The sequence below is a fragment of the Podarcis tiliguerta genome (genome assembly GCF_965153285.1).
Source record: "Podarcis tiliguerta genome assembly, chromosome: 6".
NCBI classification, from domain to species: Eukaryota; Metazoa; Chordata; class Lepidosauria; order Squamata; family Lacertidae; genus Podarcis; species Podarcis tiliguerta.
In genome coordinates this window covers 90784396-90810710 of record NC_139539.1, presented here as the reverse complement: position 1 = coordinate 90810710, position 26315 = coordinate 90784396, and the positions used below count along the sequence as shown (strand labels likewise).

The 26315-nt window shown below is 43.0% G+C and overlaps 1 protein-coding gene across 1 annotated transcript in view; it reads right to left on the bottom strand.

The window, feature by feature from the left end:
- The window catches only part of ACBD6 (acyl-CoA binding domain containing 6), a 99801-nt gene that overhangs the window by 8147 nt on the left and 65339 nt on the right, over positions 1 to 26315 (bottom strand). The window contains exon 7 of the mRNA XM_083446374.1: positions 592 to 622. Coding sequence (XP_083302500.1) covers positions 592 to 622 — 31 coding nt within the window. The remainder of the gene's footprint in view (positions 1 to 591; positions 623 to 26315) is intronic.

The window sequence follows — 26315 nt, the reverse complement described above, 5'->3', positions numbered from 1 at the left end:
TAGTGGGAAAGTCTAGAACAATGGGTGGAAACTGAAGGGAAGTGGATTTTGGATAAAGATTCAAGAAAAACCTCTTAATGGTAAGAGCTGTTCAACAGCTGAACAGATTGGCTTGGGAGGTGGGTGGGCTCTCCTTAGCTGGAGGTGTTTAAACAGAGGCAGTACAGCCATATGACGGGTGCTATTGTTGTATCCCGCACTACAAATCCTGTACTGAGCAGCGGGTTAGAATAGTTGTCCTCAAAGATTCCTTCTAACGCTATGATTCTATTTTAGAGACTGACTGAGTAAAGTTTAAGTTACCAAAAGATCCATCAATGGTCATTAAAAAACAAAACACCTATGGTATTTGAAGCCATTTCCCTCATTCATGCAATATTATTATTCACTTTGGCACAGATATTGTAGCAGGCTTGAAGGAGACAAAGTTAAGAGTTTTAGCTTGGAAAGCAATGTTTCCTGGTTTGAACAACTTATTACAAGTTGCTAAGCAGGCCTTTACTTCTGTTACATGTAGCTGTCTTGGGTATCATTTATTCACTCTTCCAGATAATGTAGGTTAATAGGCAAATATGCTCACTCACTGCTTACCGTAATGCAATGCTGTTTGGCCTTCGTCATCCTGGGGGGAAAAGAGAGAACTAGATTTAGTTTTATCCACACATATGCATTTTAAAAGAAAGGCATGATTTTCTCTATTTCTTGGGTAAAATCGTACAAGGAACATCTCTATGCCAGATTTAGAACAGCTTCACTGGCTCCCTGTCTGTTTCTATGAGCAATTGAGAGTGCTGGTTTTAACCTTTGAAGCCCTAAACATTTTGGGACCCAAGTCCCTTATGGATCACCTTTTCCCACAAGGGCCTGCCTGCATATTAATGGTAATCCCCCAAGGCTCAAGAGATTAGACCAGGCTTCCTCAACCTTGGCCCTCCAGATGTTTGGAGACTACAATTCCCAGCACCCCTGACCACTGGTCCTGCTAGCTAGGGATCATGGGAGTTGTAGGCCGAAAACATCTGGAGAGTCGAGGTTTAGGAAGCCTGGATTAGACTTTTTCCGATGGAGGAATCCCATCTTTGGAAGTCTTCCCCCAGAGAGACTCACCTGGCACAAAGTTTGTTCTCTTTTTGGCACCAACATCTTTTTATTATTGCAGGCCCTTAAAATAATTTATTCATGCTGGCATGCTTTATTGTTACTGTTTATCATTTTATAGACTTTATTGCTTATAGGTTTTGACTTGTCTCTGTAAACTGTCCTGTGCATTCTTTTCCAGACTGAACAACAGGGTATAAAATATAAAAAACATGACTATATGGAATTGGCGGAAATGACCGGCAGAATCCGAGACCAGGGAGAAGAGTTGGTGGAAGATGATTGGAAGAAATTTAAAGACTATTTACAGAAATATTGCAAAATTAATGAATGTTAGAATGATGTTGGATTGAGGTTAAGGGGTTTTTAGCAATAATGTTATGAAAGAATATGCAAAAATGGAATATTAACAGGTGAAAAGTTAAAGCTATAATATGTTAAGACCAAGATAAGGATAAAAGTAAAGAGGGAAAGGATTTGCTGAATAAATAAATTGAACTGGAATATAAAGAGGGGAGGTGTGGGGAGGTCTGGGAAACAAGCAAATGCAAGATATGTTATGAAAGATCTAATTGTTTTTAATTTTTTTTTTTGTATTTTTCTTTTTTTCTTTGTGACGCTTTGTAAAATCTTAATAAAATATTAATAAAAAAATAAAAATAAAATAAAATATAAAAAACAAAACAAAATGCCAATTGACTTACATTCCTGTGCGTAATTCATTTAATGAGATACAAAATCTGCAGCTAAAATGAACAGTAGAGATGATTTTAGCTGAATCCTTATCTTTTCAACATGGGTGGTAGTGACAAACAGACCTGCTTAAACTCAAGTGACACAAGCAACACAGGTGATGAAGTACTGTAGCTGGAGTAGCCCCAACTTTTGTGGGGACTAGGATAACTTTTTGCTCTCCCATATTCTTACACATTGGCTGTTAAAGAGCCCCTGCCTCCTCCTTGGCTAAAGAGTAATTGAAACCTGTGTGGTAGAGCTGAACCCAAGGCCTCACACCAGGTTCTTGCTTCAGCCCCACCCCCAAACAGACAGCAGGGTTCCCTGCAACTTGGCACTTGATACCCACTGACCCACCAGTGCTAAAACTCTTAACAGATCTTTGAACCACAGCCTCAAGCTCAACATTCATAGAATAAGTTGCAAGGTGCTGGGCTGTGCGACCTTACATTGACATGGGTCTTGAAACAACCTCCTCACCATCAGAACTTGGTTCACTTACAGGCCTGAATGAAGCAAAACAAGAGGCAAAGCCTCAAAGAGGAGTTGGAAGACACATTTATGAACAGTAATAGTCTTAGGCTTCAATCCTATACAGGCAGCAGCCTTTTTAGGTACGTCCAATTGACAAGCGATCAATGACACACAGGTCCTTTTGGACCCAGAAGAGGGTGGAACAGGGGCAGGGCAGAGCATATGCATACTCCATAGACATGCGTGGGGGCCAGGAACGAAATGGTCACCACCTGCACATACTTATCTGGAAGCAAGTCCTTCTGAACTCAAAGCACTCTGATAGTATATAGAACCTTAATCTTGAGCCCCATTGGATGATTATCAATCACCAAAATGTGTTGGGTATTTTGGTTTTCCTAAGACTTTACATGTCTATAAAAACTGAACTTTCAGTATTGCTTTTATTTTTATTTTCTTCTCTCAATGCTGTTCTGTTTCCACCACCTTCTTAGCCAGACAAATTAAGCTTTTGGCGTCAAGGGTGCCATTTAGATCCCAGCCAGTTTAGCCCAATGGTCAGAGATGATGGGCACTCTAGTCCAACAACATCTGGGGACCCAAGGATGAACAACACTGGTCCAGACTACAGTACCAGCTTGCCTGAACACTGTCTGCACAGGCCTATCCCTCCTCATTAGGTTCTATAAACCCTTGGTATCAAAGCCCATCCCTCTGTCTGCTCAATTCATCTTGAGGCCGAAGACTCTGATACTTTGGCCCTCCTTTCTTCTCTCAGATTATGACATCTGCTTAATTTCATAGAACCACAGAACGGTAGATTTGGAAGGGTCATTTGGTCCAACCCCCTGTAATTCAGGAATCAGAGCTAAAGAATCCCTGACAGATGGCCATCCAACCTCTGCTTGAAAACCTCCAAGGAAGGAGAGTCCATCACCTCCCAAGGGAGCCCGTTCCACTGTCAAACAGCTCTTGTTCTTGCACTTGCTCTGACGTCTGACCCCTACTGTGCCCCACTTCAGCAGTCCTCAAATACCAGCCTTCACTATGCTCTTGTCTTAGGCCAGGGGTCTGCAACCTTTAAGACAAAAAGAGCCACTTGGACCCGTTTCTGAAGAAAAAAAACTTGGGAGCCGCAAAACCATTGCGACATTTAAAACAAATATAACCCTGCATATATTGTTTCTTACCTTAATGCTATATATACAGGATCGTAACGCACGCACCGCCCCCCATGCGACGTCACAGCCAGTACAGCGCCCGCCACAGTGGGGAGTGTCGGGGCGCACAATGCGCCTCCTCCCCTCGCTAGTATCCGCCCCAGAGCTGTGGCAAAGGTGTAAAAGAGCCACATGCAGCTCCGGAGCCGCGGGTTGCAGACCCCTGTCTTAGGCTCTTGAAAGTACCTTCTTCACACAGTGTACAGTCAAACTATGGAACTCACTCCTACAGGAGGCACTAATGGCCACTAACCTAGATTGCTTTAAAAGAGGATTAGACAAATTCAAGGAGGAGAGAGCTATTGATGGCTTCTAGCTGTGATGGCTATGTTCAGCTTCCACAGTTGGGAGGTAGTAATGATTCTGAATACCAGCTGGAAACCACAAGAGGGGAGAGTGCTCTCCTGCTTGCAGGTTTCCTATGGGCACCTGGCTGGTCGCTATGATAAGTTGCTAGAATAGATGGGACACTGGCCTGATCCAGCAGACTTTTCTTATGTTCTTATGAATCCTAGTCTACCTTTTCTGGAAGCTGACTTGTCCAGTTTTGGCTATTCCCTCACCTCTTGACCTTTGGACTCTGTTCTGCCTTTGCTGGAACTTGGCTTTGCATCATATGGATCACACCAGACTGACAGCTGGGCACCCTGCAACTTGCCACTCAGCACAAAAAAGCTGGTTACTATATTTTATACTGGATAAAAGTGCTACAGATCATGGAAGGAACTATGGTCGATTTCCCATTGTATGAAAAGTACATACAATAAAACAGATGCAATTCTATTAACCTGAAGCTTAAAAGTTTTGATGATTAACGGGTATATAAATCCTGCTAAATAAGAAATAGTAAGTGCCAATGGCAAAAACGCAAGGGAATAAAACTCCAAAATTATTACACCTGTGGCCATATGCTCACTGGAAAGGTTAGCTTTGTACATCGAAGAAGGTAAGTTCCCTTTGGCTTTTGTAACAAATATGCAAAGCCTCCACCCACCAGGCAAGGACCAAGGCCCTTGAACCAGAGGAGTCTTTAGCATCTACCCCTGATCAGCTGCTGCTGCTACAGAGCAGCAGACCCCATAAGCTGTGGTGAAGAACGAGCCCCTTCAGGTGAATGCCTCCCCCCGCCCCATTCTTTTGTGCTATACCTATGTACTGCCTATGGCAGTGATCCCTTCATGCTTCTCCATTTAGCATTGTTGCCACTTGTGACTGCTGGGTCCGACACCCTTTTCCTGCATTGAAGCAACTTTCTAAGAGAACACTGAATCCGGAACAGTAATAAAAGATTACTATCAAGGGTTCGCATGAAGCTGAATGCTAGCTAAAGAGTTTGTGCTGTGTTAGCAATCATATAAATTTTCCACGTAACAAAATTTTAATCTAGCAAAGCTGAAGAGGCTGCTACAGAAATGCCCATTAAGGATTTCCAACTGCCTACAGAGAGCTACGTCCTTGGATTTTACTGCCCGAAATTCCGTGTCTAATGGGCACCTATCTACTGCGTGCTGGACAGAGACTCTGCTCAACTCCAGAGTGAGAAAATCTAATTCTTAATCTTCAGAAATTTCAGCATGAAAACTCATTAGGAGAAGAGTGCCCTAAGTAAGTGTCACCACTTCAGTTGAAAGGAAATAACATGATTGTCACCTACATAATTCTACTGGCCTTCCTGAAAGGCTCATTGGCTCACAAGAAAGCAAGTCACACAAAAACTAAGCTCTTCAGATTCATGCATGCTAGTACCGTACCACTACACAAAATGGATTATATAAATATCCCTAAATTGCCCTAAACTTTTGGAATGCAAGAGGTTGTTCGCATTAGGGTTTTTTATGTTTTAAAAAGTGTGGAATGGTGCAGCAACACAGTTTTCCATGTGTAGCCCTGATAAATTGTCTCTGGGCAACTACTGCGGGAAATTTCCAGTCCTACTGTAAAAATGCACCTATAAATAAGCAAATGGAACAGAGTGACAACATCTGATCTTTTTTTCTTGGAAATTGAGCAAGATAATTAAGTTTCATTTTGAGTTACTAAGCAAGAAGAGGGAATATTTGCCACAGTTATTTATACTCTGCTCTGTTCCAGCATGAATTACTGGCTAAATGTAGCTCATTTGGGGCTGTACCTATCAACAAGAACTAAGGACAACTGAAATATGGGGGAAATGGTTAATTGATCATGATTTTATATTTCACATTTCTTCACACTAGGAGTCATTATGTCCATACCGAGGCCGAGTTCTTGCATTACACCGATCTTGGAAGCTCATCCAATAAGTTGTTAGCATCAGCTCTCAAACTGTCATCCATTTTAAAGATGGCTGGCAATATGAAGCTTCTGTTGCCTTACATCACATTAAATTAACAGCAACTCACAAGCAAACAAACAAACATGGCTTCTAGGGATAGATGAATCTGTCAAGTTTAGTTTCTCATTGTTCCAGTCTCTGGTCTAACACATTTCTGTATCAGTTTGTGATTTTTCTTTGTAAAAAAAGCTGCCATGAAAATTCATCCAAATTTAAGAGAGGATTTCTCATAAAATGCACAATTTTGCAAACAATTTTCACCAATGCATGCATTTTTATACATACTTCCCCCTCTGCGTTACTTCCGGGTTTCGCTGCTTGTGCATGTGCAGACGCTCAAAATGACATCACGCACATGCGGAGAAGCGGCAAAAAGCGATGCGCACGTGCGCAGATATGCAGTCACTAGTTACGTTTGCTTCTGGATGTGAATGGGGTTCCGGAACGGATCCCGTTTGCATCCTGAGGTACCACTGTATTTCTTTCTTTCTTTAACTTTAATTTTTATTGAAGGAAGTCAAACAAAGATAAAGGTAAAGGGACCCCTGACCGTTAAGTCCAGTTGCGAATGACTGGGGTTGCGGCACTCATCTCGCTTTACTGGCCGAGGGAGCCAGTGTTTGTCCACAGACAGCTTCCGGTTCATGTGGCCAGCATGACTAAGATGCTTCTGATGAACCAGAGCAGCGCACGGAAACGCCATTTACCTTCCTACCAGAGCAGTACCTATTTATCTACTTGCACTTCGTGCTTTTGAACTGCTAGGTTGGCAGGAGCCGGGACTGAGCAATTGGAGCTCACCCCAATGCGGGGATTTGAATCGCCGACCTTCTGATCAGCAAGCCCTAGGCTCTGTGGTTGAGTACTTAAGACCATTAGGGTTCAAATTTCACGTTATACTGTGAATAAGGAGTCCTGTGTATATTTGTTGTACGGTATATATGATAAAATCCCACCAAACATCGTAGGTTTTTTTAGGATCCTCTGAGCATTTTGCGACACATAATTTATGAGTTATCTTTTCAACTTGTGCTAAATGCCACATTTTTATACCAAGGTGGAAGCTGCAAGTCCTGTAAGGTTTTTCTATTTGGAGCAAGTTAAGTTCTGGTGGGCACCAGCATCCATGTCAAGAGCTCCTGAAAGTTGAACCCTTGCAGCTGACTGTCCCATAGATTTAGCAAACAAATCTGCAGTGAAGTTGGAATAGGATATCTGAGTATTTTGCTCATTTGTTGGCAGTCCCATAATAGGTGGAAAAAGAAGGTAAGAACAAGGTCCTACTAGAGAGGAAACCTACTTACTAGTTCAGGAAAAAAGGATGCATTTGCAGCAACAGGTTGCCCTGAGGAGTTATTACAGTGGAAGGGCAGTGCTGGATCCAGGAATCCCCCAGACACTTTATGTGATCAGATAAAGTCTCAGAGACTTCATTAATCGCAGGCAGGCAAATACAAAGCAATGGATGGTCTCATATGGGAGCTAGACATCAGTGACAGCACCAAACAGTGAAGAAACTTACATGTCGACTGCAAGAAGCTGACATAGCCTCTCCGACAGTCACCCTTTGAGTCCTATTAGAGAAAATGAGAAAGCACACTCCCTCCACAAAAACGACATTAATTTAGGATCGGAAGCAAACTTGATCATCTCACTACTTCACCTTGACTCCAATCGTTTGTGAACAAACCAAACACCTAATACAGATCCTTGGAAGATCTTAGTTCTTACTCTCCTGCTTTGTGAGAAATGTCAATTTAACCTTAGGCTCTGTTTGGAGTTGTTTAAACTACTACTAATACCTAAGAGGAGCTACCTTCTTATCCCATGACTCCCATGTTTACTTTAATAAGGGACATGTCAAAGGCTTGTTTAAAGTCCATGTATATAGTATCTAACCAGATCAGTCTTATCCATATTTGTTGTTCCATCTGTCCTTGAGGAAAAGAAGAAGCAACAGCCAGTGTGGGACTCCCATCTTCATTCACTGCTACTCTCACCAGCTGGGCTCCTCCTCCCCACTGACAGAGGTCACCAGTTCCTCCTGCCTTGTGACAAAGAGTAGCAAGACCATCTGTTGCAGGGCTGACTGCATCAGCTGAGCACCTGTGAACCTATATGATGCAATGGGATTGACAAGAAGCCAACAGATGATGATGATGATGATGATTAACAAATTTCAGCTAGACCCCACCCTGTTATATCAGCAATTTCCAGCTGCATTACAGTCACTTTCAGGAAGGCTAGTATTGTAGAATTGTAGAGTTGAAAGGGACCCAGAGGGTCATCTCGTCCAACCCTCTGCAATGCAGGGATCCTGCCCACAGCCCACCCTGGCTGGGCTCAAACCACCAACCTTCGGGTTACCAGACACAGCGACCCGTTGTACCACAAGGATCAATGAGCAGCAGTTTTCAGGGGCCACCAATGCTTGTTTTTGAACTGAACAGCCCACCTCCATCCAAAGGCATTCATATAAGCACCTTATACCATTAAGAATTTAGTGTCTGAGTTTGCTTGTTCTCCTTTCCCCATTCTTTTTTCCTTATGTGTCATGTCTTTTGAGAAGGTAAGCCTGAGGGTGAGGACTCTGCTATTTTTATAGAAAGTCACTCTGGGTGAAAAGTGGGGTATAATGCTTTGAAAAAACAAACAAACAAATAGACACAGAACTTTAAAAGATTGGTGATTAATGACTTCTATCTAGGGAGAGGCTGCAGGCTAATTCATTTGTAGCTTCCTGAATCCTTTTTTAAAATGTTAGTGTTTCATTGCTGGCTTTCTGAGCCTCTGCTATAAAGGCTGGTGCTGGAGGAAAGTTGATTTGTTTTGTTAACACAGCAGAGAAAGAGGGCAATCATAAGGGAAGCAGCGAATTGGTCAAGGAGATGGTGGGCAGCTCCCTTATACTGGACACTTAGGAGGTGGGAAGCAAGATATACCTTAGCAGCCAGAAGTTATTTCCTTGGCACTAAGCAGAGCCTTACTTGCAAAGAAATCAAGGGAACTAGGCAACAGACACAGCTGGTGGGGCACATATAAAAAGGAAGGACTCTCCATGTTCAGAGGGGGAGCCAGGAATCTCAGAGGAAACAAAATCAAAAGGTAGTTGGAGATTAAGAGATTCTTCAACTTGATCCAAGTGCATATACACCCTTGTTGGACTTTGCCACCTGTGAACCAGCAAGAACAGCTGTCTGACTTTATGCAGATTCAGTCTTCTTCATTTACATAGCCTTGCCTCCTCAGCTGCCTACTTATTCAGAGGACTCATTTGGGAATGCACAAATGTGACTAAGGGAAAAGAGAAGTGGGCTGCCCAGATGGCAGGGGTTCCTATATTGTACTTCATTTATTACACTTAAACTCTGCTGTTCTTCTGAAGAACACAGAAGTGGTTTCCAGGTAGTCTGAAACAGAGAAAGCTGGCAGGGCTTCAGCAGTTGAAAAACATAATGTGCCTTCAAAGGAGTTCTCTGTGTGTCCTAATTAAACCTGTTTCTGTGCAGGGAGGTTAAACTCACATATTCAGACCTATCAGCATATAGAAACTACAGTCGTACCTCAGGGTACATACGCTTCAGGTTACATACGCTTCAGGTTACAGACTCCGCTAACCCAGAAATAATACCTCGGGTTAAGAACTTTGCTTCAGGATGAGAACAGAAATCGTGCTCCAGCGGCGCGGCAGCAGCAGGAGGCCCCATTAGCTAAAGTGGTGCTTCAGGTTAAGAACAGTTTCAGGTTAAGAACGGCCCTCCGGAACGAATTAAGTTCTTAACCTGAAGTACCACTGTACATCCAACAGATGAGCAACTAGCTAGCCCCTTCTTAAGCAACATTCCAAATGCAAACATTTTATCAACAGGCACCCGATATGGTGCAATCTAAGCTGATAATTCACCCCCTCCACCCAAAAAGCACAGAGTTCTCTAAAACATAAAGGACCCAAGCTGTATGACAATTATGCTATACCAAATGTTTATTTCCTGTGAGATTTATATCTCGCCTTTCCAATTCCAAAAGGAAATGCTCACGGCAACCAAAGTGTGTAACGCTGCCAGCCCCTCCCCTCCTACCCCCAAGCAAACCAAGATCTGTCCAGGACATTGAGGCGATCCCTTTCTTTAACATGCTTAATGAACAGGGAGCCTTAAATCTGAAGCCCCTCTTCCATTTCCTGCAGCCCCTTTTGCAGCATTTTAGTCACTGGCTCCCTTCTGCCTTCCCCAATTGCTTATCGCTTTAGTATGGATGAGGCAGGTACCTGGTTATTTAAAGAGCAGGATAAATGGTCTGAGACAGTTTCCCCCAGCTCCAATTCACCAGGGAACGCTCAAGAATTCCACCTGACACTGGGACAGCGTTGTGCTCTTAAACAATCTGCCGTCTGATCCGATTGTTCCCCAGTGGGGAGGCAGGCCGCAGCTCACTCAAGAGTCATTGATTGGATTAACAGCCTAATTCCCAACAGATGAATAGAATACTGATGTCTTGTCAGCCCAGATCATAGAAGGAAAACACAATCTGCTGCTACAGCTTGGAAATTTAACCCTTTCGACGCAGTACGGGTCTGGAGACCTGTATTTTCAAACACAACATTATATTCATTTCAACAATGGTTCAGCTAAACTATATGTACTAGAGCTTTTGCTTCCCCCAGCTGACGTAATATTTAAGCTTTTCTTAAATAGAAATAGGCACTGGAAGTCCTTAAAAAGAACTGTGGCATCTGCACAGCCCCTTGAATGTTTAAGTAGCTCTCAGAATCCCAGCTGTTGTTATTCTTGTTTATCCTCGCAACCACCCTCTGTGGTAGTTTAAGCTATGCCCTCCCAGTGAGCGTCATGGGCCAAAGGGGATCTGAGCCCAGATATCCTCAGTCCAAGTAAAGCATCCCAAATACACTTTGTCACATCAGCTCTACCATTTGAAGCAAGACTGTAATAATAATAATAAGAAGAAGAAGAAGAATAAGAATAAGAATAATAATTTACTATTTGTACCCCGCCCATCTGGCTGGGTTTCCCCATTTCCCCAGCCACTCTGGGTGGCTTCCAACAAAGACCAAAAATACACTAAAATGTCACACATTAAAAACTTCCCTGAACAGGGCTGCCTTCAGATGTCTTCTGAATGTTCAGGTAGTTGTTTATCTCTTTGACATCTGATGGGAGGGCGTTCCACAGGGTGGGCGCCACTACCGAGAAGGCCCTCTGCCTGGTTCCCTGTAGCTTTGATTCGCGCAATGAGGGAACTGCCAGAAGGCCCTCGGCGCTAGGCCTCAGCGTCCGGGCAGAACGATGGGGGTGGAGACGCTCCTTCAGGTATACCGGGCTGAGGCTGTTTAGGGCTTTAAAGGTCAACACCAGCACTTTAAATTGTGCTCGGAAACGAACTGGGAGCCAATGTAGGTATTTCAAGACCGGTGTTATGTGAAATTTCAAAAAAGAGAGAAAGGTAGGTGTGTGTGTGTGTGAAGAGTAACATTAGAAACATGGAAAGCATTTATTACTCTGTCTCTGTCTAAAATAAATAGTTTACAGGATTTGATATAGGATAATCAAGGAGACAATCAGGAGGACAGTGAATCAAGAGAAAAGCTGAAAGCTGTAGGAGTGTGCAGTGCAATCCTCTATGTGCCTTTTCCTATATAAGTCCATTGAGCTCAATGGGTAACTCTCTCAGGCGAGTATAGACTAGCCACCCTAACTAGCTTATCTCTCTATATGATAAAAATATATTAATGCCATCACATAGCTTTCATTGGAGGATTTACAGTGCCTCAATACAACCCTGGAATTGCATGAATTCAGAGTAGGGTAGGGAAGCAAAAGTGAAGGAAGGCTCCACAACAGGCATGGGAGTGGGAAGAGACAACAGTGACAGGGGAAAAGCAGTGGTTTAAAATAACAGAAGTTTGGGTTGAGTTAGCAGGGGATGACACTGAAGGGGGAGCAACAGTTTAAAGCAATGTTTGAGTACTGTACATTAAGAGTTTGGAAAGGCTCTGTTGTGTAAGCTTTTAGGTGTTAGCTTCTCTATTGTATCCGTCTCTACTATTTCACCTTGTTAAAATATTTTCGTTAAACCTTCTATCCCTGCTTTATTCAAACCTCTGCTATTGTTTAGAACAGTCACTTGTTTTCCTTTCAGCATCTCCCCCTTCTTGCTTTACTCAAACCCTTTTGTGCTTCATGTAAAAGAACTGAATGGTACCGAGCCCTCAGCAACTAGGGATACACTGCAATCTTTCAGTTTCCTGGCAGTCCTTAATTGTCCTTAATACTGAATTTGAGTAGCCTCATGCTTATCAAGTACTAACTTGATACTTGAATACTACTAACTTGATACTAACTTGAAGTGGGACGCGGGTGGCGCTGTGGGTAAAAGCCTCAGCACCTAGGGCTTGCCGATCGAAAGGTTGGCGGTTCGAATCCCCGTGGCGGGGTGCGCTCCCGTTGTTCGGTCCCAGCACCTGCCAACCTAGCAGTTCAAAAGCACTCCCGGGTGCAAGTAGATAAATAGGGACCGCTTACTAGCGGGAAGGTAAACGGCGTTTCCGTGTGCGGCTCTGGCTCGCCAGAGCAGCGATGTCACGCTGGCCACGTGACCCGGAAGTGTCTTCGGACAGCGCTGGCCCCTGGCCTCTTGAGTGAGATGGGCGCACAACCCTAGAGTCTGTCAAGACTGGCCCGTATGGGCAGGGGTACCTTTACCTTTACCTTTATGCTTATCAATTTGGAAGTGAAACAAAGCCACCAAAAATAAGGGAATGGTTTCTGCATACTAGAGGGTTTCCTGACGAGTAAAAGCACGAAAGTTGTAAATTAAAAGGAAATGCATTTTTTAAAATCCAGAATGGTCCAAAGTGAACTGATGCTCACCGACTTCCAGAACCTATGTGATTAAACCAGGGAGGATGAAGTGCGGAGAGAGAAAATTGGCCTCATTTAAGCCCCGGCAGTTCGCTAGGGGATGTGTTTACAGTGGTACCTCGGGTTACATACGCTTCAGGTTACAGACTCTGCTAACCCAGAAATAGTGCTTCAGGTTAAGAACTTTGCTTCAGGTTGAGAACAGAAATCGTGCTCCGGAGGCAGGCCCCATTAGCTAAAGTGGTGCTTCAGGTTAAGAACAGTTTCAGGTTAAGTACAGACCTCCGGAATGAATTAAGTACTTAACCCGAGGCACCACTGTACTTTACAAATAAAACAAACAGTACAGCATCTGCTCTTAACTATGTAATTTCCAAACTCTGCACAGTAGGGTACTGTGAGATATAAATTGAAGAAAGGCTCCTGTTAGACTAAAGGACCCAGTCTCATCATGAGTCAGTGCTCTGGCCTTGCCTCTTTCCAATCAGTCTGCTCTGTAGCTGGGTAATTATGATCTGCCACAACAGAATTATCCACCTGTAGGAACGGATGGGTACCTCATCAATTATCCTTGGCTGTGATCTCTCAGCAAAACCAAACCTGGGAAGCGGTGAGTTTGAGGGAAAGGTTGCTGGGTTAGGGAGGGAGCTTGATGAGTCAAGAGGAGAGGGGTGCAAAAGGCTTGGAGAGGTCGTAATCTGCAGTTCAACTGAGTTGGTGGAACTGTACCTGTAAATTTCTTACACAAGCAAGTAAACCCTACAGGGAAAGGCAACCACTGTGTGGCTTGCTAGCCAGTCTGGCAGGGGTGCTGGAGACATTCCCGACTATCCTTTTGGCAATTGCTAAGCCCTTGCAATATCTAGCCACTGAGTCCTCACACAGGGTATCTATTTGCCTAATTGTCATTAAAAGCTTTTTTGTAAGTTCCATATTTTAGACATGCCCTCCTAAAGCAATGTACAGCAAAATAAATGATACAGAAACATTGGCTATGTGGGCACATCAGAAGAGTACATACCGTAGCTTCTCGGCTTATGTTACCCTCGGGTAACATAAACTTCGAGTTGCTAAAGCGGCAAATCCGGAAGTGTTTTGCTCCATGCACAGAAGCAGTCTACCGCCATGTGCACATGCGCAGAAGCGGCCTACCGCCGTGTGCGCATGCACAGAAGTGGTCCTCATGTTGTGGAAACCTTGGGATCTGACCGGAGCTCCGGAAACGATCCTGTCCGCAAAAGGAGGTATCATATCACTGTACTACTAAATAAAGTTGCTCTGGTTAAGTCATTCAAAACGTTAACTGAAGGTAGCAGTGAAGAAAAAGGTATTTGGAGCTTTCCCTTAAATGCCTGAACAAGGTGTAAATCATTTGGAAGGAGTTCCACAGCTGTGGACCACCACCGAAAAGACCTTTTCTCTTGTGCTCGCCAATGTCACTGATCTTCCCAGTAGGGGCATGAGCAACACCTCTCAAGTCAATCAAAATATTTTCTAGTTTTTGACCAGTTTAACTAGTTTGTTTTTATCACTCTGGATGAGAAAGTCAGCGGTTCGAATCCCCGCAACAGAGCGAGCTCCCGTTGCTCGGTCCCAGCTCCTGCCAACCTAGCAGTTCGAAAGCACGTCAAAGTGCAAGTAGATAAATAGGTACCACTCTGGCGGGAAGGTAAACGGCGTTTCCGTGCACTGCTCTGGTTCGCCAGAAGCAGCTTAGTCATGCTGGCCACATGACCCGGAAGCTGTATGCCGGCTCCCTCAGCCAATAAAGCGAGATGAGCGCCGCAACCCCAGAGTCGGTCACGACTGGACCTAATGGTCAGGGGTCCCTTTACCTTATTTTATCATTGATTTTTTTTTAAGTTGTAAGCTGCCTTGCATCTCAACTAGAGGGAAAGGCAGGTTATAAATATATTAATTTAATAATCCAAGTATGGGCAAGATCATCTGAGATACAGTATTGGCTACCTAATATCCTGCCTCTATGCTGACGACGGACATCCCCAACGGATGGAGGAAGCATAGGAATAACATGAAGGATATGATTTTTAAGACAAGGGTTTGCAATTTTTGTATGTATTTTTTATGTTTTATGCCGCCTTGAGCATGGTTTGAACTATGGAAAGGTATCATACAAAATAAATTTTGCATGTAAATTTTGTACGTCTACCTGCTTCCTTTGTGCATGAGTTGCATGAGTAGGCTGTCCCACATTCCAATAGGAACAAAGGAAATGGTAGAGTAACTGACGCATTCTGAAGTACACTTTGGAGTGAATTTTACTTCCAGTTTTAGTTCAGAATATACAGGTGCTTCAGCTATAATGAGTATGGGAAGTGCTGATGTAACTACTAAGCCAAGAATAAAAATAGTAATTCACTAAAGATCTTCCTAAAGAGCCAAACTTAAATAGCCTTTTTGGAGTCTGCAAAAGCAGCAGGTTGGCAAAACAGAAAGCACCATCTTTTAAGGAATCACGCAGAACAATCTGATAAATCACAGGTACGGTGAATCTGATTTCTTCCAAAGCCATCTCTGGCAGACATCCATCAGATAAATGTAGCGAATGATGGCTGTTTCATTCAGTAGTAGAATGAGATATTTAATAACATGCCACCCATTTTAATAGTATTTTCTAATTTGAATTTGTTTTAATTAGGCTAGCTGGGGCATGGTTCAAGAAGCTATATTAAAATATGTTTAAAATTTGCTATATTTGTTTTCACAATTGGAGAGGTCTGATTTCATACAGCAGGAGCCTACCTGAATTCATTCCAGGATTCCTTACTGCCTTTCAGAGCATGGTTTCTTCTCTTCTTTCCCATCCCTTTCTATCAGCTGAACGTTGATCTGCTCTTTGGTGCAAGAATGGTGTCCTAGATGGGGTTTCACCTTAGGCAGTGAAGATCATATTCTAGAGCCTCCTATCTGCCTGATGGGCCAGCGGGGCAGTGATTTCACTTAATCTCTCTGGACTCCGAGCTGCACGTGCTATCCTGATATCCAACAGCCGGTCCGATTTGGGCTCTCTGCCAGCAGTGACTTTACAGGCTTTGTGGCAGAGATTATTGAAAGGAGATTACCCCTTCTAAACCCCTTAGATTTTAATTATTTCTGTATGTATTTATAAAACCTACAGTCTGCTAGTAGCAGGGCACAACTGTGCAAGTACCCATCCTTAACCTGGTTTCACAAAAGCCCCAGTGATACTGAGTTATAGCACAAGGTCTGGATTGTTCTGGTTTTGTTTGTTCATTCCAGATATGTTGCGTGTTGAAATTTATTTTTTTATTTTCTAAAATTTATCTCTCAGCCCCCTCACAAAAGGGGCCCAGAGTGGCAATAGAGATTAATAATATGGTGCTTCAAATAGTAAAGTATTATAATCTAAGTGTTTTTTAGGTCTTGTTCATTTTTTATTTTATTATGGGCTTTAATAACTGGAAGTGGCCTGGGCCTCTCTGGATTTTTGAGAGGGCCTGGTGGTGGACACACTGGTGTCCCGTTCCAGCAACATTAAAAGTCTTAAGATTTGTGCACTGATTTCTATAGGCAGCCCTCATTTCCATCTCTGGGGACACTGAAAAAAGAAATTCTCAGTGTGAACCTGGAGGTGACCTATCCAGAAAACAAGATAGTTCCCATTTGTATTCTCTTCCTCTGCCCCTTTTTTTGCTCTCAGAGGAATACAGAGAAAGAGAAGAGTGCAAAAAAGAATTGTTGCATCTGAATATGGCCACTATGTATTTTTATTAATAAAGTGCGTAAGAACTCATGGCACGGTATAAGATTCAAAAATCTAGCAAAATCTTAATAACCTAAAATCCAAATTCTGTTTCAGGAACCTTGTGAAAACATGTTTTTACCAGTGTGTTTCCTTCCCCCTAAGCTTATTCCCCCACCCCGTATCTTTGAACCTCTGCTGTGTATTTTACTGTTTTGTGTTTTTATGTTTAGTGCTTTTATATCATGATTTTTTGTTATGTTTTATTGAAAATTATATACCACTTAGCTATTTTTAAATGCCCAGAAATTTCCAAAATAATTAATAGGTTTGTAACAAGAGGAGAAAGGCAGTGAGTAAGGTTCCCCAGGTCTTTCACCCAAAAGTTCTGTAGTGACTATATATGTCTGGGTAGCATCAGAGGAAGGAGCTCAGTTCAAGTCAGGCAACTAGTCCACTTAGCTCAGTACCATCTACAAGGACTGGTAGTTGCTCTCCAGAGTTTCAGACAGGGAACCTTCCCAGCCCTACTTAAGAGTTGTAGGGATTGAACCTGAGCCCTAGTGCATGCAAAGCATGTATTCTATTGCTGAGCTACAACCCTCCCTGGGCTCTAGATGGTGAAGCATCCTCTAATCCTCTGTTGTTTAGTCGTTCAGTCGTGTCCGACTCTTCGTGACCCCATGGACCAGAGCACGCCAGGCACTCCTGTCTTCCACTGCCACCCGCAGTTTGGTCAGATTCATGTTTGTAGCTTCGAGAACACTGTCTAACCATCTCATCCTCTGTCGTCCCCTTCTCCTTGTGCCCTCCATTTTTCCCAACATCAGGGTCTTTTCCAGTGAGTCTTCTCTTCTCATGAGGTGGCCAAAGTATTGGAGCCTCAGCTTCACGATCTGTCCTTCCAGTGAGCACTCAGGGCTGATTTCCTTAAGAATGGATGCGTTTGATCTTCTTCCAGTCCATGGGACTCTCAAGAGTTTCCTCCAGCACCATAATTCATAATTCTAATCCTCTACCAATGGGTAATCAGCACCTCCTGGCTCTTCCTGGTGACAGGGATAACTGATGAAGGCTTGTGGGGGCTCTGGCGTAAAGTTTCTCCTCCCTCAGCCTTAGTTATCACTGCTGTGGCACAGGGTACATTGAAGCCATTATTGTTAAGGCTGTAATGGGCAAGAAGGAAACTTGGTGGACATGGCTGTAGCAAAAATGGGATACCAGCCTCCACAGACAACAGTTACAGGCCACAACACTTTGGTGTCCTTTAGGAGAAAATAATGGAAAATGGTTAATGACCATTACTATTTGCTGCCCTTTAATGACATTGCCAAATCTGCCACCTTAAAGCAGGCTGCCCCGCACTGCCTGACACAGGACTGGTCCTATGAGAGATTCTCCATGATGGGAGACTAAATGCATATAAATGTAAAGGTAAAGGTAAAGGGACCCCTGACCATTAGGTCCAGTCGTGGCCAACTCTGGGGTTGCGGTGCTCATCTCGCTTTACAGGCCGAGGGAGCTGATGTTTGTCCACAGACGGCTTCCGGGTCATGTGGCCAGTATGACTAAGCCGCTTCTGGTAAAACCAGAGTAGCGCATGGAAACGCCGTCTACCTTCCCGCTGGAGTGGTACCTATTTATCTACTTGCACTTGACGTGCTTTCGAACTGCTAGGTTGGCAGGAGCAGGGACCGAGCAACAGGAGCTCACCCCGTCGTGGGGATTTGAACCACCGACCTTCTGATCGGCAAGCCCTAGGCTCTGTGGTTTAACCCACAGCGCCACCCGCGTCCCGAAATGCATATACAAGCCAGTAAATCATATTCAAAAAGGCAGCTAACGTTTATGTCTTGGTCACAACTGACCTTTAAGCACATGCATTTATTGAAATTACACACTAAAACTTCAGATGTGGCCCAGAGACCCAGCAGCTTCCTCGAACCAACCTGGTGCCCTCCATATGTTTGGGGCTACAACTCAAATCAGCCCCAACCACATGGTCATACAGCTGGAGGGCACCAGACTGGTGAAGGCTGCTCTAATAGCTTCCTGGGCTGGCTTTCACCCCCATCCAACTCTCTGCTAACCCAAGCCTGGCTTTTTCCTGGGAAAGGGGAGTCTGGAAAGACAAGGACTGCCCACCTTGATCAAAAGCTTCCCCAATCTCTTTCATATAATCAGCATGATACTGTAAATGGAAACACTCTACTAAGCTTCATTTTCACTTCCGAATGTACTTGAGTGCCATAGGTATATATAGCAGCGAATAAATACCTACACATCAAGCCACTTTTCTGAGCTATCAGGTGCAAAGGGTCAAGCAAGTATGTGGGCTTTTGTTTTTGTTTTAACTGCACGAGCTAATGCTTTGAGAGTGTCTTGATGGAATCAGGGGAAATTGGATTGTCGTCCCATTTGCTGGCCTAAAACAAGCCTTTTTATATATATCCCATTAAAAAAGAAGCACAAGAGAAACCTTTTAAATGTCACTAAAAATTTCCCCGCAATGCGGAAGCCAGTCAGAAAGGCTTCAGCTCTCCCTGAGAACTCTTAAGTAATGCAGTATGTCAGGATTTAATAAATTGGTTAGGGGATTGTGTTTACACTACACTGTTTGTGCTACTTCAACTAGAGGTAGTTTTGCAAGCTTAGCTGTCCTCAACACTTAAGAGACAAATTCCTGCAGCAACATACTACAGACTCAGTAATAGCAGCTTAGATTAAATTCAAATGGTAAAGTAAAGGGATTCCACAGTATGGGTGTCATTAGGGCGGCTTCTCTATTTCTGCACCTTTTGACGTTCTTTTTAATAAGATTGCAATCCTATACATATCTCCTCAGAAGTGAGATTACCGAAATAAACAAAATTTTAGGTGTCCAGAAAAGTATAGCTTAAGGATTTGTTGATAGGCATGAAGTTTTTTAAAATAATAAAAAAAACTCTCCGCATGAAGAATACGTTTGGGAACAACCAAGGAGGAAATGTGAACACGTTCAGTCTCAAATGCTGTCATGAACATGACAACATTACAAAAGCAAGCAGTCAGTGAGGAAGTCATGACAGGAGTAGTCAAAGATTTGTTAAAAGGAGCCCACACACTGCACAGCTTTATCGGAAGAAGCGTAAAGCACATAGTGGCCACGACCAAAATCTAATCTTTTGCAAAGGTCTAAATCACAAAAAGATATATTTTAAAATGGGAGATCAGGATAAATCTCTCCGTTCGCCATACACCCTAAAATCTGCGTGCTGACAGTGGCACCAGAAAACTGATAGGGAAATAAGGGAAAGAGAACCACACTTTTAGCCAGTTTCAGAAAACAATGCACCCAGGAGACATATATTAGTGCCTAAATCCTTCCTCTAGAGCTTCTTAATCTATTTTATAAAATGTCAAAATTCAGCATGAAAATAGGATAGGGGGTGGTGAGGGACAGAGTGAATGGTTATTGGACCAATGTTAAAAGGATCAGGAGGTAGTGGTTAGGGGAGGGGGAGTGAAGGGGAATAAAGTAGTGGTTCTAATCAAATCAGTTTAAAAAGCTGCAGCCTCTCAGCGCCTCTCAGAGTTAACCTTGCCAATCAGAGCGCAAGCAGGAGCATGCCTGTGCACATTAAACTGGGAGCGTGTCCTTGAACCCACATGGCATGCTTCACAGCAACCTGCAAAAACCAAGCTGTGAGTACCCTTAGGAGGAAGGGGGGGGCGGGAAAGCAGCCTTGAATTCCATTATGAATGTTCCTCAGGAATGAGTTACCCCTCAAGTGGCAATGAGCATGGCAAAGAGAGCGCATACACTTTCCTCTTATTAAAAGGTGAGCTCATGGGATTAAGGCTTCTGTAACGTGAAAAATAATTTTTAAAAAGGCTGCTGGGGGGGAGGGAGTCCCAACACTCACAAGTGCTACAACTCTGGCCGACAGGCAGCTGCACTGCAAACCCATTGTAATGGTTAGAGGCAAGGCAGCCACCTCAAAATAAGCATCCACTAAGCACTGCCACGAGTAATCTAAAGGGATTATCCCAAGGCTGTAACAGTGCCATATATTAGGCAAGTGGAGACTACACAAAGGCTTTCACTTTTCTGACCTGAAGTGACTCCCCACCTTTTCCTTATGGTCACAATCAGATTCCACTGATGTACTGCTTTAATTTAAGGTATTGCAGTTCCTTAAAACACCAAGCCGCTGATGAAAAAGGACGCATTTATTTATAGCAACAAGTCTCAAAATGACAAATCCTATGACAGAATCTTTGTTCTGAAACTAAAATCACAAAAACCCCAAAACAGGTTTCCTAATTGGGCATGTGGCAGACTCAGAAGGCAAGGCCAAGAATTCCTTCTTAGTTTAGGTGAGGTCATAAGGAAGAAGCAAAGTTGCAAAACACTCTGTTACAAAAAAAGCATATTAAAAAAGTGTAGCGCAGGGCATGCGACCTTACATTATGCAAGTGAAATGTCTGGTCATTAGCAGAGAGTTTTAGAGATACTGAACTACAGAGGAAGCTGTTGCTTTCAACATATGGCCAAAATGTTATTAATATCAGAACAATGCAGTATGTACTTCTTTTTTCTAAAGAGTGTATCATTTTATCTAAATTCCACAAAGTGTATGTAACTAACGGATCAAGAGATTTTTCCTCTGCTGCACAAGTCCATTATTATATTCTAGCTTCAAGCATTAACAAAAACAAATATTTTATGAAGTGATCCCTGTAATATAGTGCAGTCAGTTTTTAAAAGACCAGTGAAGTCAAACTGCATGGATTTTTTTTAATTGTGTTAAAATGAAAAGCTACCAGTTGCAATATTTCAGGATTAGTTGGAGGAATCCTGGGGCAGGCATAATCAGCTTAATGGCAACAAAGATTACAGCATAGTTAGTGCAGCTGAAACGCTCAAAATCATTTTACAGAAGGGTAAAGCTCATACACTGAGCAAACTTTGCCCTTTTTATTTTCAGTCCTTCCCGCCACAGTGTGTCGCAGATCAACAAGCACATAAGCCCTTTTCAGGGCTTCTGATTAGGGGTTAACTTGTGATGAGTGCAGACACTTGCACTAGCTCTACATTCCCGTCCCCCAATTGCCCTGTATGAGTTGCGAGGATGAAGATCTGAAGTGGGGAGCTTCCTGTATTCGTGAAGGCTCCCTGCATATTTAAAAACCCTGATATTCCAGAGCCTCCACAAGTACAGGAAGCTCCCTTGCTTCAGACCTTCATGCTCTAACTAGCAAAAGGTGTCAGGAATGGCAAAGGGGAAGCAGAGCTTGTGTATTCATCCTCATGACAGCCCCACAGTTAATGTGAATGTCTAAAAAGAGCTGCCGTCTAAATTAGCATGTAGGTATTTAGACAAGAAGGGACGTGGGTGGCGCTGTGGGTTAAACCACAGAGCCTAGGGCTTGCCGATCAGAAGGTCGGCGGTTTGAATCCCCGCGACGGGGTGAGCTCCCGTTGCTCGGTCCCTGCTCCTGCCAACCTGGCAGTTCAAAAGCACGTCAAAGTGCAAGTAGATAAATAGGTACCGCTCCAGCGGGAAGGTAAACGGTGTTTCTGTGCGCTGCTCTGGTTCGCCAGAAGCGGCTTAGTCATGCTGGCCACATGATCTGGAAGCTGTACGCCGGCTCCCTCGGCCAATAAAGTGAGATGAGCGCCGCAACCCCAGTCAGTCACGACTGGACCTAATGGTCGGCCCTTTACCTTTTATTTAGACAAGAGAAATTTAGGAAGGAGAAGTTAACTGTAACTGTGTTAAAACACTTGTTGATAGTCACGATTCAATTAAGACACAGAAATACCGGTTGTTTCCTGAAAAGTCTAAGTTATACTTACTTCACATTTAAAATGCACATTTGGGATAAAGCTAGGCTATTAGAACAAGACTTCGTAAGCAAACAAGCGGATTCCACTTATAATGAGTGACTGAGAATCATTTTGCACATTTATCTTATAGTGGGAAATGGTTCAATACGCTACATGCAATCTAGACGTGAAATGTGGTTGCTTGAGGGTCAGAGGCTACGGTTGTTTAGCGAGTAGCGAGTATATTTGCTGTATACCACCAGTTTGAGGGTCAACCTCACATTCTTAGGACAAATTTTGGAGAAAAAAAGTGGACATGTATCATATCTTATTAAGCAGCAGGTGTTGCTGATTTGCTTCAGAATCATTATGGGTGGTGATATTGGGCCCCAAGAGTAGGACTGGAAAGTGGCCAAAGTAACACTCATTTTTAAAAGAAATCTTGCGGGGGCGGGGTGTCCTGGAAGTTATAGTCCCGTTACCTAATTATCCACCCCCTGAAAACTGGTGGAAAGTATTGTTAAAGATAAAATAACCAAGCATCTGATACTGCTGCGGCTGGAAGGTAAATGGCATTTCCATGCACTCTGGCACTCATCACGGTGTCCCATTGTGCCAGAAGCATTTTCAGTCATGCTGACCACATGACCCGGAAAGCTGTCTGTGGACAAACACTGGCTCCCTCAGCCTGAAAGCGAGATGAGCGTCGTACCCCATAGTCACCTTGGACTGGACTCAATCGTCTAGGGGTCATTTACCTTTACCTACTAAAGCAGAGCCAGCGTGGCTTCTGCAAGGGCAAGTCCTGACTCTTGAATCTATTGAAGTTCTTTGAGTATGTCCATCAAGCATATAGATAGGGGAGATTCCTGGAGGCATAGTGTACTTGAACTTTCAAAGAGCTTTTGAGAAAGTACCTCACCAAAGACTTCTGAGTAAGTTCAGTAGTAAAGGAATAACAGGAAAGGTCCTCTTGTGGATCAGGTATTGGTTAAATTGCAGCAAGAAGCAAAGGTAGGAATAAAAAGACGGTTCTCTGAATGGAGAGATTTAGAAAATGGGATTCCCCAAGGATCTGTATTGGGATCTGTGCTTTCTTAACTTGTTCATAAACAGTTCAGAGTTAGGGATGAGCAGTGAGATGGTCCAGTTTGGTGATGATACTAAAGTAATGAAAAAGCTGAATAGCTCCAAAAGGACGTCTCCAAACTGAATGAACGGGTGGTAAAATGGCAATTCAATGTAAACAAGTGCATGTCCGGCCAAAACAAATCTTAATTTCACATATATGCTCATTAGTAGTGATTGACCAGGAACGAATCCTTGGTGCCGTAGTAGATAGCTTGATGAAGATGCTGGCCCAGTGTGTGGCAGCTGTAAAAAAAAAGGCAAATTCCATTCTAGGGATCATTAGGAAAAGAATTGAAAATAAAAAGCTGCCAATATCATAATGCCACTAAACAAATCTATCAAGAGTACTGTGTGCAGTTCTGGTCGCCCCACCTCAAAGAGGATATTGTACAGTTGGAAAGGTTCAGAAAAGGATGGTCAAGGGGATAATAATAATAATAATAATAATAATAATAATAATAATAATAATTTATTATTTATATGATACAACTTCCCCTATGAGGAAAGGTTTTAGCGTTTAGGATTTTTTAGTTTAGAGAAAAGGCAAGTAAGAGGATAGCTTATAAAATTATGCATGGCGTGGAGAAAGTGGATAGAGAAAAGTTTTTCTCCCCATCTCATAATATAGGAACTTGTGGACATCCAATGAAGATGACTGTTGGAAGATTAAGGTTGGTAGAAGAAAAAGCACTTCTTCCTACAGCACATAGTTAAAACTAGGAAACTGGCTCCCACAGGAGGCAGTGATGGCCACCAAACTAGGTAGCTTTAAAAGAGGATTAGACAAGTTCATGGAGGAGAGGAATATCAATGGCTACTAGTCATAAGGGCTATGCTCTGCCTCCACAATTGAAGGCCATAATGCTTCAGAGTATCAGTTGCTGGAGAACAGGATGATGGTCTAGATCAGCATTTCCCAACCTTGGGCCTCCAGCTGTTTTTGGACTACAACTCCCATAATCCTCAGCTAGCAAGACCAGTGGTCAGAGATGATGGGAACTGTAGTTCGAAAACAGCTGGAGGCCCAAGGTTGGGAAACACTGGTCTAGATGGACCACCGCCCTGATGCAGCAGGCTCTTGTTATGTTCTTATGACATAGGTAAGAAGGAAGAAGCTGGCCTACATTTCACCCCTAGATCTATGTATACTGAATCCTATTCAAACAAAGGAATTAGCCTGCTTTCAGTTCCATTTAGCATGTGATTTCAGGTTGCTTTTATAGTTGGCAGAGACTAGAAATACACCGTATTTTTCACACCATAAGACACACCTGACCATAACACGCACCTAGTTTTTAGAGGAGGAAAACACGAAAAAAATAAATTCTGAATCAAATGCTGTACTAAACTACGGTATTTAAAGCAGCAAATGGCTCCCTTCCTTCCCTCCTCTGTGGCTCGCTTTAAAGCAGCAAAGCGGACAGGAGCTGCTTACACGTCCCTCCTCCACGCAGCATTCGCTTCATAAGACGCACTGACATTTCCCCTTACTTTTTAGGAGGGGAAAAGTGTGTCTTATGGAGCGAAAAATACGGTAACTTGTGTTTCAAAACCAAAGCGTATTTTGGACTCCTGAGTTCTGAAAATAATGAATATTATTGCCCAGTATTAAAATATAATATAGTATTAAAATATAAAAACCCAGATGCTGTTTCCCAAAACACTGAGGCATAACTATTACAAATAAGTGCTTGAGGAGTTGCAAAACTCTGAATTCATAGAATTGACACCGCAACACTTGACAAGACTGAAAACCCCCAATATTGTCTAACAATACAAAACTACTGGTGATCAAAATCTTACCCAGTCCTGCACTTTGTCCAAAGAGGCTTTATTAGTATTTCTACTATAGCATCATTGCAATTTTGATGCAGAAGCCGGTCTGTTCTTATGCACCATTCCTCATGAACAACAGGTTGGACCCTATACTTTTTTTTTAAAAAGTACCGCTTCCACTATGCTTCTTTTCAAAAGACAGAAAGTACTTCCTTGCCTCCACTATCTACTATGCAAAGTTGATAACTTTATGTATTCTCTGTGGCCGCACCACAATTATGCAACCTCCGCCCCCCCAAAGCTGGATGTTTTATGGAAACAAAATGTTTGGTCTATACTGTATTTTGAAAGCCACGTTGCAGAAAATATTCTACTTTGTTTCAACCAGTATGTTACTAAGCCACTGCCTGTGATATGGAGCAGGATTGTAATCAGCACAGATGTCTCCTACCTCCTAGTGGTCCTTCTGTGGACAAGCCTGAGGGTTAAGCAGCTTATTTCTGCAAGCCGTAAGCAAGTTCTTTTGACCTCAGCCACTGCTAATGTGACTAAAGTCCTTGAACTACTGAAGATACATCAATAAACTGTAGCTAGCTCTTCACCATTTCTATGGGAGTTCTCTAAATTGCATCCTTCCATGCCTCACAACAGCCTATAATATATCACACGATTCCCCTTCTGGGCTCCTATGGTCTTGGAAAGACTACAAACATAACTTGTGGAATACTGTACAGGACACTGCCCTGAACAAGACCAAGCCCTCTGGCCAGTGTCAAATAATCTGTCACTATAAAGTACTTGTATCCAAGCCAGATATTTATTGCTATTGATCCACCTGATCCTAGGAAAAGACTTTTGTTCTCCCAGCCCAGGACTTTGACCTCAATTAAGTTATGAATTTCAATCCGATAGACTGTTCCACTTACCCTGCTGCTCTCTCTGACTGGATTAATTAGAATTAGCTAGGCCACCCTCGAATGCCTCATGGATCATATTATTATAATAATAAATATAGAGATGGCAGCAGTATACAGGAAAGAATTTTGAAAGATTGCTCAAGCAAGTACATCATTCTGAATCTGCCAATACTAATTTATCTGAATTTGATTACCACATTTGCTGCTTTTTATTTCTATTAGAACAGAGTCTTCCT